The sequence below is a fragment of the Amblyomma mixtum genome, chromosome 8 (genome assembly GCF_055824585.1).
Source record: "Amblyomma mixtum isolate Tamu chromosome 8, ASM5582458v1, whole genome shotgun sequence".
In the NCBI taxonomy this organism is placed as follows: Eukaryota; Metazoa; Arthropoda; class Arachnida; order Ixodida; family Ixodidae; genus Amblyomma; species Amblyomma mixtum.
Genome location: NC_143019.1, coordinates 36,452,573 through 36,473,684, shown reverse-complemented (window position 1 = coordinate 36,473,684; position 21,112 = coordinate 36,452,573). Strand labels below are relative to the sequence as shown.

Sequence of the window (21,112 nt, the reverse complement as noted above, 5' to 3'; positions counted from 1 at the left end):
TTTTTGTCGCGGCTGCGTAGAGGTAGCGCGCTCGCTTTGTCACATAGGAGACCGAAGTTTGATCCTTGGTGCCACTAATTACCGGATCTATTTGAACTTGCAATTATTTTAATTTAATTCCTTTGTAAATCCCTTTTAACTTTTGGTTGTGGCGTCAGACGTCACAAACCACCGTGTGACCTCTGCCGTCCACGCCAAAGATGATTCGTTACCAGGGTTGTTAGGTCATAGTCCAATTTTTTTTGAATCTCAATTAAACATTCAATTTCAACTTCAGCAGTATGTGCAAAACGGTTCTCCGATAGCCATTTCCCTGATGTTTTCGCACTTTCACCGATGGATAGTTACCGGCAGTAGTCGCCTGGATCATTTCTTTGCGTTTTTCGTTACGGTAGTCCAGTATAATCACTGTGCTCCTAATTTTTTTGCGGTGCATACAGTAAATAATACGGTACATGAGGTGGAGATTTGGCGCTAGCGTCACCACGAGCCGTCAGAGCGCCAGTTTGCCATGCGTGAGAAAGAAATACAGAGTTATATGTTCAGTTTCAACCAAAAGCAAGCTGATATCTATCCTTCGACTACTGTAGCGCTCCTCATGGGCTCATTTTTCACGATCACTCCTAGAAAATTGATTTTACTATTTAGACTGTTATTATAAATCGTACATACGGTTACGTGACGGCAAGCTGGTGAAGACAGTACTCAATGACATATGGGGATTGGATGATTTATTGGCGGCGGGCCTAGTGCGAGCGCTCCGTCCCGCGCTACTGCCCGCTGCTTCGTAACAATATTTGGGGTCATTTCTGTTTTCCAGCCGTGGAGGGGGGAAACAAAGGGTAAGCATTTAATAGCCATTGAATGTTGAGACTGCTAATTTCAGTTCAGGCCTGTGAACAAAAAAAAAAAAAATTAGGGGACACTTTGGCAGCCTAAAGTGCCCTAGGCGAAAGCCTTTGTCGCCCTACTTCGACTGCCAATGACTGCCTGTGTTTGTTACGGCTGCACCGCTTGGGAGCCGTCCTCCTCCACTAGCTGCCGCACACCGACAGACGACAGAGCAGCGCTCGACGCCACCACTCCGGCATTAAAGCCATTAAAGGCTTTCGCCTTAATAGAAATATTTTGGTAGCCTTTATGACGCTATTTACTACCACCAGAGAACTCACACCGCCCGCACTCGTAAAGGCCGATTCACACGACGGTCCGTTCGCCCGCGGCCCGCGCATCACCTGTTCATGCGTCACCACATTGAGAGGCGCGCTGACCAGGCCGCGAGCCGACAGCGCGCCTCTGAATGTGGTGACGTATGAACACGTGATGCGCGGGCCGCGGGCGAACGGACCATCGTGTGAATCGGCCTTAAGCAGCGAAACAGCAGGACAGCGGCATTTCTCTATTATGAAATCTTATATCATAGCAATAGATATCTCAAGGAATGAAAAAGGTATCCTAGCTATTGAATTTAGCTAAATGTTAGTGAATGTATATATTTTTTCTTCACTGTGCCCGTGCCCCTTTGCGGTTTCTTAGCCCTCTTAGGCACCCATCCTTTTTTTTTCAAATGAAAGCAAATTTTTTTTTGAAAATTCAAAAATAATTACGCATTGCGAAATACCATGTCCCACATTCTTGGAGAAATATTTCAAATACTGAAAGATTGTAAGGCAGTTTTATGGAAATGTTGAAGGTAATGCTCCACTCTTGCGATGCGTAGCAAAATCTTGATTTAAAAATTTTTTTCGTCGCTCGCATAGAGCAGTTAAGACTGCCTTAGGAAATCAACGGGAACGAGTTTGACGATAGAAAAAGCGTTTATAGTAAAAAAAAATGGAAGCCTGCCGACGTGAGATCTGTGGATATATTAATTGTTATAGTGAAATCTTACAATATATAAAAAATGGCATTCATAAACTCTTCCGCGTTGAAAACTTCTTTTGTCCAGAATTGTTGGGTATGGATTGGGAATTATGAAATACGTGAGGGATGGTGTTTTTACTTTTTTACTTCGAAGGTGCCCATCAAGCTAGATATTCAGAAGAGATTCATATTATTAGCGGCACCAATAACTGTCTGCACAAAACTCCTGTAGCACATGCCATGATCACTGTTATGACAAATGTTACTTCTTACGTTTGTTAATCGGCGCAAACAGGCGCCCTATTTGCGACATGAAGTATACATCATTCGCCCGAAGCAAAAGGATTACCTTCGATGGACAGCACATTCTCAGAAAAGCCAAAATGCTGCTATGAAATGTACGCAATGGTATACATATTGCCGTGAAGGGTTACCTCTGCACAATCGCACAGAATTACGAGCAATCGCCTGTACGCCCTTTCGCTTGAAAGTGTCAATACAACAAGCTTTATGTAATAAGGGAGTAATTACTCATTGAAGTCCACCCAAGCGCAGCCATACGGCTACAAAGGAAAGCTATACAGCTTCCTCAGAAACTTCGCAATTAAAGAAAAATTCGTCCTGGTCCGGGGATCGAACCCGGGACCACCGCTTCACCGGAGCAGTCGCTCTGCCAATTGAGCTAACCCGGACGGCAAGCTTATGGTAGGGCGAGAGCGAATTGATCAATAACTCGAAGTTGGAACAGTGTTGAACCAATGTTTAGGGGAATCCCCCAAGGTGGAGTAGATTTGTCCAAACCTACTCCACCTTGGGGGATTCCCCTAAACATTGGGTCAACAAGCTTTATGTAGAGTGGACTCAGAACTTAGGAACACTGACACATGACCTTTTAAAACTACAGTAGCACATATGCTACAGAATTGAAGTACAGAATTGTAAAAAATACGCAACCCAAGGGATTCGCTTCTGATATGCATAGAGGGGCTTGTGTGATGGTTGAGGACGACACCTTCTTTCACCCTCTGAAGATATGGAACACTAGCAACGTTAAACGAACCACTCTACATATTCCGGAAGCAAACCTGGCAGACCGTTTCCTTCTGAAAAAGCTGTACACTACGCTCACGACGTCATTGACATGCCACCGATGATACAGTCGGAGCAAAAAATATCAGCACATCACTGGCGAACAGAATGGGAATATCTCACCACGCGGCGCTGCGGTTCGCCGACCTGCCTATCGGGCCGTTTCCATGTTTGCAGCCAAGGGGGGGGGGGGGGGGGGGACGGCATGAAGTAAGCTTTATCAAGCGTGCACCGCCCGAGCGTTGAAGTGCCGGCCCTACGTGACTGCGCATGGGGCATTTATTTTGGGTCGGTTATCGTTAGCAAACATGACTTCTTTATGTCCGCGATGGCTTGTCAAAAGGAACTCGTGGGAACAATAGATGATAGCGCTGCTTTTAGCCAGTAATTTTGCTGGTCCGTGACGGTTCGCTGAACCTCCCTGATACTGTAGAATCGGAACGGTCCGGTTCTCTCGTTATCAGCCTCTTCGCCACCCGCAGCGCCACGCGTTGCCATTCCGGCGCCCGGGTGTTCCGTCACGTGTGCTAATCTTTTCTACTCGCAACTGCACGCAGTGAGCAACAAGACGACAACAAGAAGGTCCTGCTGGCCCTGATCTCCTGCTGTCTGCTCCTGGCGGCGTTGGTCGCAATGTCCAGCGCTGGTGTTTTCAAGTGTGAGTGTAGCGCTGAAAGCAAACTTCTGAAGGACTGAAGGCCGCACGAACCTTCGTTCATAACTTCATTATTATTGTCGACAGATCAAGTAAACATGAGGTACTCGCAAACTGCACCATGGTACGCATCAAAAGTGAATACAAAAACGCTATGTTAGCGCTGTTCCCGTGGGATAGAAACAAGGTTTCGGTTTAGCTTTATAGAGTTTGACGTCCTAAAGCGTCTCAGGTTATGAGGGACGCCGTAGGGTGGCGGGGGGGGGGGGGGGGGGGGCTTGGATAATTTCGGCTACCTGGGGTTCATTGACGTGCACTGACATCGCACAGTGCACGGGCCTCTGGAACTGTCTCCATCAAAGTCGACTGCCGCGGCCGAGGTCGAACCAGTTTCTTTTGGGTCAGCAGCGGAGGGCACCACAACCACTGAGCCACCGCGGCGGCTAACGAAACAAGTTAGTAAGGGAGCGGCTTTGTCCTTTCTGTTTCGAAAAGGTGGTCAGCATACTCAGGGCCTAAAGTATATTTGAAAAGGAGGTGAAAAGCACACGATATTTTTGACACAAGAGTGCGAATCACAGGACAGAACTCCAAAAATTTCAGATAGGAAGCTCATGCACACTGTTGTCAGTCATAAACTGTATGCTTCGAAAGCCGCGGAAAGACCCACTGTTTTTTCCGAAGCGACGTGAAGGAAACTGCTGAAGGGGCACTAAAACACGCAATACATTTGGTCAGGGTCAGGGTACTATACCGGTCAGGACTCTAAACCGAAAGGAGTAAAAAGGGAGTAACGTGGGCTCCAGTGCACTCCCTGAAGGAAACTGCTGAAGGGGCACTAAAACACGCAGTACATTTGGTCAGGGTCAGGGTAATATACCGGTCAGGACTCTAAATAGAAAGGAGTAAAAAGGGAGTAACGTGGGCTCCAGTGCACTCCCTGAAGGAAACTGCTGAAGGGGCACTAAAACACGCAGTACATTTGGTCAGGGTCAGGGTAATATACCGGTCAGGACTCTAAATAGAAAGGAGTAAAAAGGGAGTAACGTGGGCTCCAGTGCACTCCCTGAAGGAAACTGCTGAAGGGGCACTAAAACACCCAGTACATTTGGTCAGGGTCAGGGTAATATACCGGTCAGGACTCTAAATAGAAAGGAGTAAAAAGGGAGTAACGTGGGCTCCAGTGCACTCCCTGAAGGAAACTGCTGAAGGGGCACTAAAACACGCAGTACATTTGGTCAGGGTCAGGGTAATATACCGGTCAGGACTCTAAATAGAAAGGAGTAAAAATAGAGTAACGTGGGCTCCAGTGCACTCCCTGAAGGAAACTGCTGAAGGGGCACTAAAACACGCAGTACATTTGGTCAGGGTCAGGGTAATATACCGGTCAGGACTCTAAATAGAAAGGAGTAAAAAGGGAGTAACGTGGGCTCCAGTGCACTCCCTGAAGGAAACCGCTGAAGGGGCACTAAAACACGCAATACATTTGGTCAGGGTCAGGGTAATATACCGGTCAGGACTCTAAATAGAAAGGAGTAAAAAGGGAGTAACGTGGGCTCCAGTGCACTCCCTGAAGGAAACTGCTGAAGGGGCACTAAAACACGCAATACATTTGGTCAGGGTCAGGGTACTATACCGGTCAGGACTCTAAACCGAAAGGAGTAAAAAGGGAGTAACGTGGGCTCCAGTGCACTCCCTGAAGGAAACTGCTGAAGGGGCACTAAAACACGCAGTACATTTGGTCAGGGTCAGGGTAATATACCGGTCAGGACTCTAAATAGAAAGGAGTAAAAAGGGAGTAACGTGGGCTCCAGTGCACTCCCTGAAGGAAACTGCTGAAGGGGCACTAAAACACGCAGTACATTTGGTCAGGGTCAGGGTAATATACCGGTCAGGACTCTAAATAGAAAGGAGTAAAAAGGGAGTAACGTGGGCTCCAGTGCACTCCCTGAAGGAAACTGCTGAAGGGGCACTAAAACACGCAGTACATTTGGTCAGGGTCAGGGTAATATACCGGTCAGGACTCTAAATAGAAAGGAGTAAAAAGGGAGTAACGTGGGCTCCAGTGCACTCCCTGAAGGAAACTGCTGAAGGGGCACTAAAACACGCAGTACATTTGGTCAGGGTCAGGGTAATATACCGGTCAGGACTCTAAATAGAAAGGAGTAAAAATGGAGTAACGTGGGCTCCAGTGCACTCCCTGAAGGAAACTGCTGAAGGGGCACTAAAACACGCAGTACATTTGGTCAGGGTCAGGGTACTATACCGGTCAGGACTCTAAACCGAAAGGAGTAAAAAGGGAGTAACGTGGGCTCCAGTGCACTCCCTGAAGGAAACTGCTGAAGGGGCACTAAAACACGCAGTACATTTGGTCAGGGTCAGGGTAATATACCGGTCAGGACTCTAAATAGAAAGGAGTAAAAAGGGAGTAACGTGGGCTCCAGTGCACTCCCTGAAGGAAACTGCTGAAGGGGCACTAAAACACGCAATACATTTGGTCAGGGTCAGGGTACTATACCGGTCAGGACTCTAAACCGAAAGGAGTAAAAAGGGAGTAACGTGGGCTCCAGTGCACTCCCTGAAGGAAACTGCTGAAGGGGCACTAAAACACGCAGTACATTTGGTCAGGGTCAGGGTAATATACCGGTCAGGACTCTAAATAGAAAGGAGTAAAAAGGGAGTAACGTGGGCTCCAGTGCACTCCCTGAAGGAAACTGCTGAAGGGGCACTAAAACACGCAATACATTTGGTCAGGGTGAGGGTAATATACCGGTCAGGACTCTAAATAGAAAGGAGTAAAAAGGGAGTAACGTGGGCTCCAGTGCACTCCCTGAAGGAAACTGCTGAAGGGGCACTAAAACACGCAGTACATTTGGTCAGGGTCAGGGTAATATACCGGTCAGGACTCTAAATAGAAAGGAGTAAAAAGGGAGTAACGTGGGCTCCAGTGCACTCCCTGAAGGAAACTGCTGAAGGGGCGCTAAAACACGCAGTACATTTGGTCAGGGTCAGGGTACTATACCGGTCAGGACTCTAAACGGAAAGGAGTAAAAAGGGAGTAACGTGGGCTCCAGTGCACTCCCTGAAGGAAACTGCTGAAGGGGCACTAAAACACGCAATACATTTGGTCAGGGTCAGGGTAATATACCGGTCAGGACTCTAAATAGAAAGGAGTAAAAAGGGAGTAACGTGGGCTCCAGTGCACTCCCTGAAGGAAACTGCTGAAGGGGCACTAAAACACGCAATACATTTGGTCAGGGTCAGGGTAATATACCGGTCAGGACTCTGAACCGAAAGGAGTAAAAAGGGAGTAACGTGGGCTCCAGTGCACTCCCTACCATAGAGAGGAAATGCGGTAGAAGACAGCTTGCTCTCTTTTTACTCCAATATTGGTGTTACCTTGTTTAGAGTGTAACGCAAAGTTCAGAAAAATTTTCAAACCGATCTGCACTGCACGTAGGCGCTACCGGTCGAAGCGCCGGTCTCGAAATCAGGATATCAGGATCGCGTTTCCGAACTTTTCGGAATAAAGGAGGGAAGGGGGGGGGAGGCGGGGCTCAGTTTTGTCTTCCATGATACATTATTTCTCTAGTTCGGTATTAATGCCAAATAAAGGAGAATGGTGCCCATGTTAATCTCAAGGCTAGCGCGCTTGCATTTACTTTGGAGCTTTTCTTTACAAACGCGTACTTGTTTCGGCGGTTCCACCCAGTCAGCACAGATAATTGTCGCGCCGAACACACCATTCACGAATTCATTTGCTGGAACCCATTTTTGCAAAGACTGACTCATTCAAGCATAGTTTTTTTCCACGGACTGTTTCCGACTGGAACTCTCTTCCCCAGGCCATTTTCCAGTCCTCAAATTTTAGTGAAGCTCTTGAGAAGCATTTTCTCGAGTGGATGAGCGTTGTATTTCGTTATTCTGCTCATTGTTTGTAACCCCATGTATTTTCTTAGTATTTGTCATTTTCAATGCCTTGTATAGCCCTTCCTGCATGGACCAATCTATTGGCCTGCAGTATTTTGAAATAAATAAAATAATTGGCCCAATATTGGGAACGTACTGGCAAATGCCGGTCCTGCAAAGGGCAAGATGGAAACCATCCGTTTGCAATACAGGGCCCCATTACCTGCGCTGCTTGGGCATGACCACCCGCAGACAGTTCCGCTTTCCGAGCCCGCATCTCGAGGTCTTGACGCACTGCGCATGCACACACACCTGCAGGAACGCTTCTGAAGTTGTACGCACCGTCCATGCTCAACACTGGCTTGCAGACATTGCCACGCCCTCGTCTCGCGCGCGACGCTCCTCCGAGCTTACCCGATCTTCCTCCCATTGGCTGCAGCTTGCGCGACGCTCCTCCGAACTAATCCGAACTAACCCGAGTTACTCCGATCTTCACACAAGATTCTTGACAAGGACAGTGTTAAGTAGTGCTTTCGCACCAAAGGGTGTTACGTTATGAAATTTCACGGTTCTCCCCATCCTCTCTCATTATGCAAAAGGTGGGGAACGACAGCGCTAACTTATCGAAAACAGAACACTGAACTGACGGGATGAAGAAGTGCACGTACACGAAGCGCAAACTCTCACCTTAGTGGTAAGCTAGGTATCCGCCGTGTGTTCTGTTTCGCCCTAGGTTTTCAATGATGTCTCACCAATTGGCCAAACACTTTAACTACTCAACAACGCCATTGAAACCAGAACGGAGACGGACAATAATTGCTGCTGTGGCGGCCATTTAGGAAGATCTCCTAGCACATCGTCTCGCTCTTAACGGCGTGCCCGTAAACTAAGGCGAACTATACAGGCGAGGGCGTCTGTATTGGAACCGGCAGAACAAACACTAAAGGTTCCGGAGAAATTATGGGTCAGGTGCGTTCATTAGGCCGCCTCGACTTTTCCGCGTCGCCGTGCCTAGCTAATGAACAATGTTTTAGCCAATACTGTTATGCACGCAGCGCGCGAACTTGAGGAAGACGAAGCGGATGAGAACAACAAAGGAGACTCCGGTTCATATCGGACGCCCACGGCGCCAAGCGGTGGCAGCCCGACCAAGGCGACTACTGAAGCGGAGGAGACTGAGCCGACGACCACCAGGACAGCGACGACAAACGATGCGACTCCTAGAATGACGACTACGACCAGTACGACCGCAACTACGACGACTACGACGACTACGACGACTACGACGACTACGACCAGTACAACCACGACTACCGAGCCGCCAGGTAAGAGACCGCGCTCTCTATACCACGGCATGCTTATTCTAAAGTTACGTTCGATGCCACTGACATGAAGCTGAGATCTTACCAATAAGCACTGTGCTCTACAAAACCGAGGAAAACCCTCCTTAATCCACTAGAACGCACTCATTACGTGCCATATTTTTTCTTTGTTTCCTTATTTACATACACAGGGTGTTTCACCTGTGACTTTACATAATTTTTAAAAGTGCGCTTTTTTTATTTAGAAGAGCGCTTTTATCGGCATAGCATTGTCAGTGGTGTAGTACATCAGAATACAGCTAAGAAGTGTTAGATAGCAGCTTGGTTAACAAATATTGAATAGTTAATTTTTGAACTATTGCTGTCAAGTTCCCTAATAATTGAGAGGCGTGTAGCCCTCCTTAAGTAATGCAATATCAGTTTATATAATAACTACATCTATGACATAACATGTAATCAATTAATCATACACTCGGCATTCGGCACATCATGCACTAGGTATTCGATCAACGGTTATGAAAGCGCAATGTATTTTTCAGTGCTGTCATGATTAGAGATCGGATGTAGTCTGGAGTCTCACTTTGTGATTTCGCTTAGTCTCTGATAATCAAGATTATAATCAAGATGTGATAATCAAGATGTTCGATTTGCAGGTTGTCTAATACGCGTTGTTTAACCAAGGTCCACAAAAAACGGAAGAGCAATCTTTTATGGGCAACATATCCTTAATTTTTCTCGGGCAAGTTTCTTCTGGTAAATGGATAACAGTCAACATTCTGTAAACATTCTTTCAGGATCACAACAGTCTGCAAGGGAAAATAAAGAAAAACCTTAAGTCTCGGGAAGCCTTTGGCGCGGAGCCCTCAATCGTTACAGGTTGAACTCACAGAGAACATGCAAACAAACTTCCGATAGGGCTAGTTTTTTCGCCTAGTTCAGTAAGCGGAGGGCCACGGTTTGTGTGCTTTTTGTATGGGGAACCCTTGTCATGAACGACAAAACCTCCGTGTTGAAAAATGTTCCTGATCACTCCAGCAAATAATTTCATGCTCGCATCTACAATCGACGACGATATAGCAAACCTTTTTTCTAAAAATTTAATATTTCAGTTTGATTATCCTGTTGATATCCTAACTCGGCAGCCGGAAGACCAAATAGGTGCTGTCACGCTCAAGATCATCGTCTCATGTCTGTCAACGTTCCCAGCTCCATAATTTTCTCAGTACCTGCCTAGAAACTACCTGCGCTCGTACATCATCATCATCATCAGCCTGACTATGCCCTCTGCAGGACAAAGGCCTCTCCCATGCCTCTCCACTTAACCCTGTCTTTTGCCACTTGCGACCACCGTATCCCCGCGCACTTCTTAATCTCATCCGCCCACCTAACTTTTTGCCGTCCCCAGCTACGTTTGCCTTCTCTTGGAATCCACTCTGTTACCCTTAAGGACCAGCGGTTATCTTGCCTTCGCGTTACATGCCCTGCCGAAGCCCATTTCTTCCTCTTGATTTCGACTAGGATGCCATTAACCCGAGTTTGCTCCCTCACCCACTCCGCTCGTTTCCGATCTCTTAACGTTACACCTATCATTTTTCTTTTCACTGCTCGCTGCGTTGTGCTTAAAGGTGCACTGAAGAGGAATCTCAACTCGCCTTTTTGCCGCGGGAAATCGATCTACACGTTCCGAGCATTCTTAGAAACTTCGACTTATTGCCCTGTGTGGCCGATTTCTCTAATTAAATCGAATTAACTTCCGGCTCCCGCCTTAATTTTTTAATTCACCCTCGTACGGTGGGCGGTGTGGACCAACGCGTGGAGTGCCTTTCAGCCAGCTCCGTGGAGGCTTTGCTTTCGCTTTATGTTGTTTTTTAGGTTTCCGTGAATAAATAGTTTCATTCGCAGATAATATAGCCGCAAAATAAGTGCGCAGAAATAAAAATACGCACGGACTATTTGCTTCTGCGGATTACTACGTATTACTCCGCCGATGGCAGAGCGGCAAGCCGCCACGGGACTGGGTGAAAGTCACTCCGCGCGTTGGTCGACTCCGCCCACCGTACGAGGGAGAATTCAAAAAAAAAAAAAAGGCGGGAGCCGGACATGAATTCGATTTAATTAGAGAAATCGGCCACACAGGTCAAGAAATCGAAGTTTCTAAAAATGCTCAGAACGTGTAGATTGAATTCCCGCGGCAAAAAGACGAGTTCAGATTCCTCTTCAGTGCACCTTTAACTTCAGCTGTACACTCTTCGTTAGCCTCCACGTTTCTGCCCCATAGGTTAGTACCGGTCAGATACAGCTGTTGTATACTTTTCTCTTGAGGAATATTGGTAAAGTGCCATTCATGATCTGAGAGAACCTGCCATATGCGCTCCACCCCATTCTTCTAGTTATTTCCCTCTCATGATCCGGATCAGCGGACACTACCTGCCCTAAGTACACGCATTCACTTGCTACTTCGAGCACCTCGCTATCAATTGCGAACTGCTGCTCACTTGCTAGACTGTTGAACATTACTTTGGTTTTCTGCATGTTAATCTTCAACCCCACCATTCTGCTGTGCTCACTCAGCCCGCTTTCGATCTCTTAACGTTACACCTATCATGTTTCTCTGCATAGCTCGCTGCATTGTCCTTAACTTGATAAATTTGTTTTTCGAATCTACCCTTCTTTACGAGCTAAAACTTGCGCACGGGGATGGTGGGACGGTAATATCAGAGTTTCTACACGATAGCAAACCATAGTTCATCATCTGATTGAGCTTAATTTGTTCCCGCAGAAATTTTATTGAATTGCTGCTTTCCGCGCCGCATCAAGGTGTCGGTGATTGCGCGTTTTATTTATTAGAAAATCAGGCAAATATTTCCAGAATGCCTAGACACACGCAAGTATTTTTCGGCGATCACTGCTTGACTCTGCCGAAGTATGAAGGCCAGTAAGCTGTCTGTGAAAGTCTAGTCGATGTTTCCCCACTTTTGCAGCAGTTTCTCAACTTTGTGCTTGGCGCTGCTGATTCACCTCACTCCCCCCTTCCCGGATGATGCGCGATGCTTATCTAGATATATTCAACTTATATCATTTCAGTGGGCCTGCTTGGTCTCTACATAAGTTCCATCGTCCTCCTCTTTAGCGAGGTTTTCACAAACGCAGAGCAATTCTTCGGGTCGTAATTCTGCTGAAACGCATATCCATATCCGAGATTCTTGCGTGCCTATAAAAGCACAGCCTTTTCAAGAATACCCTGATAAACGTGTTCGCTCATGGTACTAGGAGCTCAGCAAAGGAGACAAATTCCACGTGCTGAGAGCCAGTCCAGTGCCATTACTTTTCCACCTGTGGGGTTTAAAGTGGGAAGTTTATAACGAGGTTCATATAAATTGTGTTTGTGGCGGTGTATACAACCAATCCCAGCATTCCCACACGGTAAGAGCTGTAGTTAGTTTAATGAAATTACTTTTTTGCCTTCGTGACCCATCCACACGAGATGTTGCTTTACCTAGCTACGCCATCCTAGAAACCCAGTTATTCTCACTGATGCGCAGGATTTCAGCTGCACTCCTGTAGTCGATGGAGTTGCTGCAGAACTTGATAACAGGCTCAAATTTTCCGAAATGTCGATAGCAGTCAGTCTAGATATTTTATACTCGAGTGAAGAGTGCCTTTCTTTTTGGATGGCCGGTCAGGAGTATCTCCTTCTAATATCGAAAAACCAAACCTCCTTTGAGTCTATATCTCTTCAAAACTTGTGAAGGCATGCACTATGCTGCTTTGAAATCCAGTGAAAACTGATGTGGCCGCGTATAATTGCTAATAGAGCACTCTTATAAAAATATGCAGTGATACGTGTAACCGCAGAGTATGTCAACTGAATATGACAGCAAGTTACGAGGGTAATCCCAAAAGTACGGTCTCCAAAGGGCTGCGGCCGCAGGGAAACTATTTGCGTGGCTTCTCGCCATACTGCTGTGTTCATAGTTCCCCGTATTCCAAACAAGCCATGACTCAGCGCGAAAGGGGTTGTCAGTCTTGGCACAGCAGCCATTTGAAATGGAGCTCCCGTTGGTCGCTACCGCCAGGTGCGAAGTTCGCGCAGTTATTCGATTTTTGAACGCAAAAGGCGTTACACCAATCGAAATTCGTCGCCAGCTGACGGAAGTGAATGGATAGTCGTACATGGATGTTAAAAACGTGTGCAAGTGCTGTAGAGAGTTCGCAGCGGGTCGTACTGAAATTCACAAGCAAGAAAGAAGCGGGAGACCATCAATTTCTGATGATACTGTCGCGGAAATCGAAGAAATGATGTGGCAAGATCGGAGGATCACACTCGACGAACTCTGAATTTTGGTTCCTGGCGTTTCTAGAAGCATTATTCATAAGATTTTTACAGCAAAGTTGAAATATCGGAAGGCGTGCGCAAGATTGGCTCCGCGAATGCTCACAGACGGCCATCAATGGCAACGCGTTAACTCCTCTCGCGAATTTCTTCGGCATTATGGAGATGAAAAGGAGACCTTTTTGGATTCCATTGTTATGGGTGACGAAACCTGGGCATTCCACTTCACACCTGAGACTAAACAATAATCACGTGAGGAGCGGCACTCCTCTTTGCCCAAGCCGCGAAAATTCAAGCGAACACAGTCTGTCAGCAAAGTCAGCCTGCCGGTCAAACGCTTTCTCAATGGCATGGCGGCGAGCTGGTATGACATGGGCACACAAAAACCGCCCCAGCGTCTGGAAAAATGCATAGACCGCAACGGCGATTATGTGGAAAAGTAGAAGAATGGTCTGCCTTTTAAGTGATTTGTAAATTGCTTAAAATAAACATTTCTTTCGATTTATAAAAGAACTGGAGACCTTAATTTTGGGATGACCCTCGTAATAATAATTTTATGGCAGACGTACAATGAACGTAATGCGAAGTGCCCATGCTAGGACAAAAATGAAAACCGAACTGAAGGCACAGGGTTACGCTCCCAACGTGTCCTGTCGGAAGAAAAGGGCATTATTGCGTTGTAATATGTTCAGAAGGTTCTCTCAGATCATGAATGGCAGTTTACCATTATCCCTCAAGAGAAAAGTACACAACAGCTGTATCCTACCGGTACTCACCTATGGGGCAGAAACGTGGAGGCTAACAAAGAGGGTTCAGCTTAAGTTAAGAACAACGCAGCGAGCTACGGAAAGGATAATGATAGGTGTAACGTTAAGAGATCGGAAGAGGGCAGAGTGGGTGAGGGAACAAACGCGGGTTAATGATATCCTAGTTGAAATAAAGAGGAAGAAATGGGCTTGGGCAAGGCATGTAATGCGAAGTCAAGATAACCGCTGGTCCTTAAGGGGGGATGAGGGTCTTGAAAACTTGCTTTTTATTTTTCAACATAACTTGTTGAAACTTAGCACGCAGGTGTATCATAGAATGCTGATTTCAAATATGCATTTAGATTTCAAATATCTCAGCTTGAAGAAAATGTATCGCAAAATAACATTCAAATTAGGCAATTTCTTACGGGCCTTTATAGTAATTTATCAGTTAAAGAATGATTTTTTAAGAATAAGTAGACATTTGCAAAGGCCCAAACCACATGCTAAAGCTTTCTTTTTTCCTTTAAACATGATATATGAGCAATTAGGCGAAGTGTGTGCTAATTACTGCCACATCATTTTTTCTTTCCAACTTTGTTGTTTATTTATGATCAACAAAATTAGTTTGTAGACATTCTGTTAGCTTTAGGATGTGCTTTGGGCCTTTGCAAATGTCTACTTATTCTTTAAAAAATGTTTATTTAACTGATAAATTACTAAAAAGGCCCGTAAGAAATGACCTAATTAAGATATTTTATTTTGCCATATATTTCCTTCCAGCTGAGATATTTGAAATCTAAATACATGTTCGAAATCAGCATTCAATGATACACCCAGGCGCTAAGTTTCAGAAAGATATGTTAACAAATAAAAAAAAAGTTTTCAAGACCCTCATCCCCCCTTAAGGGTAACGGAGTGGATTCCAAGAGGCAAGCGTAGCAGAGGACGGCAGAAAGTTAGGTGGGCGGACGAGATTAAGAAGTTTGCGGGGATACAGTGGCCGCATCTGGCAAATTGGAGAGACATGGGAGAGACCTTTGCCCTGAAGTGGGTGCACTCAGGCTGAAGATGATGATGATGGTGTTCAGAAATAGCAAAGAGGTCTTTTATATCTATGATATTTTGAATTTATGCGAAATCGAAAATATATATTTTTGTTCACTACTGTACAGTACGGTCCACCCTTAAAGGGAACATGAAATCGCGTGGCCTCTGCGTTTCGCGAAGCGCTGCCGCTCAGAGCCGGCGAGAATGGGAGGCACCAGGGGCACGCGCGGAAAGAGCAGCCGGGCGTGCTTACAACGCATGCGCATTGTGCCGTCAGTTCTCGCCGACCCCCAAGGCAGCACTTCGCAAATCACGGCGGCCACGCGATCGCATGTTCCCTTTAACAGTGGACCGTACTTACATGTATGTACAAGATTGTTTAGGAAGGTTCTTGTGCAGTTCGTCACCTTCGAAAATTTTTGGATAAATTTTTGCCCCCTTTTTTAGCTGAAATACTAGGCGTTGCGGAAATGAAAAAGCGTGTCGGCTTAAGGGATTCAACTCAGTTAGAGCTTTCGAATGCGATAGGAGCGTTGGTGCACAAACAAAGAAAATGCGTGTTCTAATACATCAAAATGCGCCCTTTCAAGTTGTACTGGACAGCAGAGGCATGCGTCCCCCACGCCACAGCGTCGATAATGTCGATGGTTCTCGCTGTGAAGTATAGAGACACAAAATACTGCGTTCTCATGTATGTGCATAGTTCGCGTGTCGATCTTTGCGAATGTAATGAGTTTTTCAGTACTCGTGCGTTTACTATACGAGCGTTCACGGCATTTTCACGTTTTTCTTCAGAACTCAAAGAACTGTACTGTGCGGTGGGTGCCCAAGCTCTACTTGCGGACCAGTACCCTGGCGACGGTCTTTGCCACTACATGTACTACATGGAAGTCTACATCAACAAAGGAAGTGTAGTGGCAACTGAGATACAAAGATCATTCGACACCTTCAAGGATATCCTGAAGAAGTACTCAAAGACCAAGGGAGGCATCTCCTTCGACATCAGGTGGGTGGAGTTGAAAAACATTCAAGGGGCACTTTGGCTCTAGTGCTGCAAGGCGAAAGCGTTTCCTGGCGCAGTGTTTTGAAGCGAAAAGCTTCACTAGGCTAGTCAACACCGGGTCTGGGGTGCGCCGTGATCAATTTTAGCCACAGCTGCGCATGCGCGAGTTCGCCGCGTGACGTCACTAGAGAGGCGCAGGTGGTCGGCGGAGCTGCCGCCGAGCGCAGCTCCGCCGGTCGACCTTCGCCGTCGTTCGCGCGCTCTGCGCGTTTACCGAGTGTGCATCGGCGCGCGCTCGGCTTCCTCGTACCACGCTACTTGCAGCCGCGTGTTTACCACAAATACTACGCATGCGAAAGGAGATCTATATAGCGCGCTTGCCTATCGTTATCGTGGTGCTCCCAGTGCATTGTGCGCGAACTGTGACAGCCATGACGTCAAACAAAGCATAACTGCAGCTTTTCGCTTGTATATCCAGGCTTAGCCAGAGCTAAGCCACTGCCAATTTTTGTATTGTCATATTTTATGTTTTTTGCTTGTTTTCTTATTTTTATTTTTTTATGTTTTTGTTTACTTTTTTATTTCTTTTATTTCATTTATAAAACCCATGCATTCCCTAGATGGCCTTTATTCATGCTCAAGCACTGAGCCTTCGTGGCGGAGTAGTAGCGTCTCCACTTCAAATGCCAAAGGTCCTGGTTCGATTCCCAGCCTCTACACAGTTTTTTATAGTAGTGACGCCGAAACGCGGACACACTTGCTAATATTCTTTGGTCACGACAGTATGAGGCATTAAAGGCTTTCGCCTTAAAAATTTCCCTGGGATGTTCCAACCACGCCACACAAAACAGCTGGAAGTACGCACATGTATGGAAGGCTGCTTCTTCTAAGCATTTATTAAGGCGGAAGCTTTTAATGCCTCATCGTTGTAAGCAGGAGTTGTCGACAGAAATGTCATGCTTTTCAATTGGTCGAAATGGTCGTGACGCCGCAGTGCGCGGATTTTGAAACGGGGCCAATTGTACTTTGGCTTGTAACCATGCAAACAACTAAAGGGATCGTATATTGATGCTCCAAGTAAGTGGAAAGGAGTTTAGTTAATTGCTTAATCACCCAATTAGCCTAATTAACCTTTCTAATCAGGCCAGATAAATCAATAAAACCGAGTGGGAAATTGGTCGCGTTCGGGAATCGCACCCCGGTCTCCGGAGTGCGAGACGACCATGCTAACCACTCCGCCATGCCAGCTCGATGGTTTAGAATGAACAAAGGCGCGTCTGGTGAATACGGTCTTTTCGTTCACTCCCATCTTCCTCCCTTTCCTTATGGCAAGGTTCAGGTGTCCACCGAGATACGCGAGAGAGAGATACATTTCCTTTCCTCAAAAACCAATTTACCGACGAGCAAGGCGTAGAGCCCAACGGGCGATGGCGTTCTCTGGACTCCCTGGCAGCGTTGCAAGACGCTATCGCGTTCAACACTCAGAAGCAAGCTTAACATCGTAACCACAAACAGTGACACTAGCAGCAACACCGCGCTTAAGGCTTTCGCCTCTCCGCGCTTTAGGTCAACAAAGCGCCCCCCTGAATTTTTTCAACGTGCAAGGCGTCGCGCGGAACGGGTGATGGCGTTCCATGGCCTCCCTGGCAGCGCTGCAAGGCGCTGCCGCGTTCGTTGTAAAGGCGAAGCATAAGCGCCCTCCAAATTTTGTAGCGTGAGCTACACTGGACAAGCTTGAGCAGTTTCGCGTGGCTCCTGGTGAGCCGTGATGCGCATGTGCGAGGAGCAAGTGACGTCACTACTCACAGCTGGCGAGCCTCGACGCGCGCGCGCGCCTTCCTTTCCTTAAAATGATCGGATGATGATGAAATAACTTTATTTGCACCCGTCAAGGAATCAGAGGGCGATGAAGACTTGAGTCTTGACTGCCATCATCTTCCTCCCCTTTCAGCAGGCTGGGATCGCTTGGGATTCAGCGGTGTCCAGGGCCAGACGGATGACTTCTTTTAAGGCGGGAGCCTTTAATGCCTCATTGTTGTAAGCAGGAGTTGTCGACAGAAATGTCACGCTTTTTAATTTGTCGAAATGGTCGTGACGTCACAGTGCGCGAATTTCAAACGGGGCCAATTGTACTTTGGCTAGTAACCATGCAACCGATTAAAGGGATCGTATAGTGAGGCTCCAAGTAAGTGGGACTTAGTTTAGTTAATTGATTAATTGCCGAATTAGCCTAATTAACCACTCTAGTCAGGGCAGATAAATAAAACCGAGTAGGAAATTGGTCGAGTTCGGGAATTGAACCCCGGTCTCCGGAGTGCGAGATGAGCATGCTAGCCACTCCGCCATGCCAGCTCGATGGTTTGGAATGAACAAAGGCGCATCTAGTGAATACGGTGTCTTCGTTCACTCCTAACTTCCTCCCTTCCCGTTACGGCGAGGTATGCGAGAGAGATACATTCCCTTTCCTCAAAAACCAATTTACCGTCGAGCAAGGCGTAGAGTTCAACGGGTGATGTCGTTTTGTGGACTTTCTGGAGCGTTGCAAGACGCTGTTACGTCCCTACTCATCGGCGGGGACTTCAACAGTCAGCATACTGACTGGGGATACACAACCACGACACATCGAGGTCGCAGGCTCTGGCTGCTCCTGCAGAACCTCCAACTCACTGTGCACAACACGTTTCAGACGCCTACGAGGATCGGCAACAGTGTCAGCATGGACACCAGTCCGGACCTGACGCTGAGCCGCTGTATCCGCGGCGTTACCTGGAACAGAACACAACATATACTGGGCAGTGATCATTACATTATACAAATCACTGTCCCGTACAAAGCACCCCGTCACGCAAATGCAACACACAAACTCATTAACTGGGATGCCTTTCGCGCTGCACGCACCGCCCTCCCAGACACTCCCATCGCAGACATCGACGAATGGGTGCAGTCACTCAAGCATGACGTTCACCACAACACGCGAGACATTGAAACTACAACCGAAACACCTACCCTTGACACACGCCTAGCCCACCTCTGGGAGGCTTATCACAGCATCCTAGAACGCTGGAAAGGCAACAAACACAACAGAACGCTTAAGAAGCGGCTGGCCGCGCTGCAGACACAAATCCAACAGCACTCTGAGGAGCTCTGCCGATCCAACTGGGGACAGATATGTGACGGCATCGCCGGAAACCTGTCCAGAAAACGCGCATGGCAACTCCTCCGACACCTCATTGACCCCACGCGCACCAAATCAGCAACACAGCACCACGTGACACGCCTCACACATGAACACATTGACGATCCCGACACCCTTCTAGACACACTTCGAACCATGTACACATCTCCAGGCGGCCCCATACCTCTACCGCACTACACAGGACAAGCAAATCCAACACTCGACACCGAAATCACGGAGACGGAAGTCAGAGTGGCCCTCCTGACTCTCCGCGCCAACTCCGCACCTGGTGCAGACCAAATCACAAACTCCATGCTCCGTAATCTGGATGACCAATCGATCACCCACATTACGAAATACTTCAACCAGTGCTGGAGGGAGGGTAACCTCCCGCAGTCCTGGCGCCACGCGAAGGTAATATTCATACCTAAACCCAACAAACCACTTACACTTCAAAACCTTCGCCCTATTTCGCTAACCTCATGCCTTGGGAAGCTCCTAGAGCATGTTGTGTTAGCGAGACTCACAAGTCACATGGCGGACAACAATCTTTACCCGCATAGCATGGTAGGGTTTCGCCCCCATCTATCCGCACAGGACGCTATGCTGCAACTCTCACACGACATTTTCGACCCGCTTCTTCCGGGTCACACCAAGGCAGTCTTAGCGTTGGATCTCTCCAAAGCTTTTGATCGCATTGAACATCAGGCGATCATGACTGCTCTATCCCCCTTGAATGTGGGTGTGCGCACGTATGCCTACATTCAAGCATTCCTCACTGACCGCACAGCTGAGATACACTTCGGCCCTCTGTCTTCCCCCTCCTACACTCTTCAGAGTATCGGCACCCCTCAAGGGTCCGTCCTTTCTCCCTTTCTCTTTAACATTACCCTCATCCCCCTCGCCCGAAAATTGGCCACTATTCCCCACCTGAAGCACACTCTTTATGCCGACGATATCACCCTGTGGACCACTCACGGCAGTGACGGAGACATAGAGAACACCTTACAGGAAGCAGCCACCCTCACCCAAAATTACGCACAGACCATCGGACTGTCTTGCTCCCCAGAGAAGTCCGAACTCTTCCTCATCCGGCCTAAGAACCACCGCTGCCCCCGCTCCCCCATTGCCATTGAACTGAATGGTGACCCGGTACCTGAGGTTGGAACCCTCCGTGTATTGGGCCTGCACATCCAGAACGATGGCAAAAACACCACCACCCTCAAGAAACTCAAGCAGGTTGTAGGCGCGATATCGCACCTCATCCGCAGGGTTTCGGGACGTCATAGAGGCATGAAGGAGCGCGACCTATGTCGCCTCATTCATGCCTTTGTCCTCAGCCGTGTGCTGTACACTACCCCATACTTACACCTTTCCAAACATGACATAAACGCTTTGGATGCTTTGATTCGCAAGGCATTCAAGGTAGCACTTCACCTTCCCCTCAACACACCCACAGACAGATTACTAGGCCTGGGCCTCCACAATACGATCGGGGAACTGGTGGAGGCCCACCGACAGGCCCAATACATCAGGCTCACACAAACCTCCACAGGTCGGTATATCCTGGACACCCTCGGAATCAAAATACCGGCCAACGACCCAACCCTCCTCGCCATCCCACGATCCCTTCACCGAGAGCTCCTCATCAGGCCGCTCCCGAGGAATATGCACCCTTCCCACAATGAGCAGCGCCGCAGAGCCCGTGCGAAGGCACTTCATCGAGCGTACGGCCCCCAGCCGGACGCCGTGTGGGTGGACGCTGCCTGCACGGGTGATGAAGCGACAGCAGCTGTGGTGGACTCCTCTTTATCCGCCCTCCTCACACTACCTCTCCCTCCAGACACGTCCCCAGAGGCTGCAGAGGAAGCCGCCATTGCCCTTGCTATAACCCGCACGGAAGCCCGGTACATTTTAAGCGATTCTAAAACTGCGATTCTAAATTTTGCTCGAGGCCGAGTCCATGT

General features: G+C 47.7%; 1 protein-coding gene across 2 annotated transcripts in view; it reads left to right on the top strand.

Annotated features, from left to right (window-relative positions):
• LOC149332091 (uncharacterized) overlaps positions 1-21,112 on the top strand; it is a 52,782-nt gene that overhangs the window by 9,872 nt on the left and 21,798 nt on the right. For both annotated transcript variants that reach the window (XM_089555692.1, XM_089555691.1), the window contains exons 2-4: positions 3,510-3,610; positions 8,572-8,841; positions 15,763-15,973. In XM_089555692.1, the coding sequence (XP_089411818.1) occupies positions 3,586-3,610; positions 8,572-8,841; positions 15,763-15,973 (506 nt within the window). In that variant the 5' untranslated portion in view covers positions 3,510-3,585. The remainder of the gene's footprint in view (positions 1-3,509; positions 3,611-8,571; positions 8,842-15,762; positions 15,974-21,112) is intronic.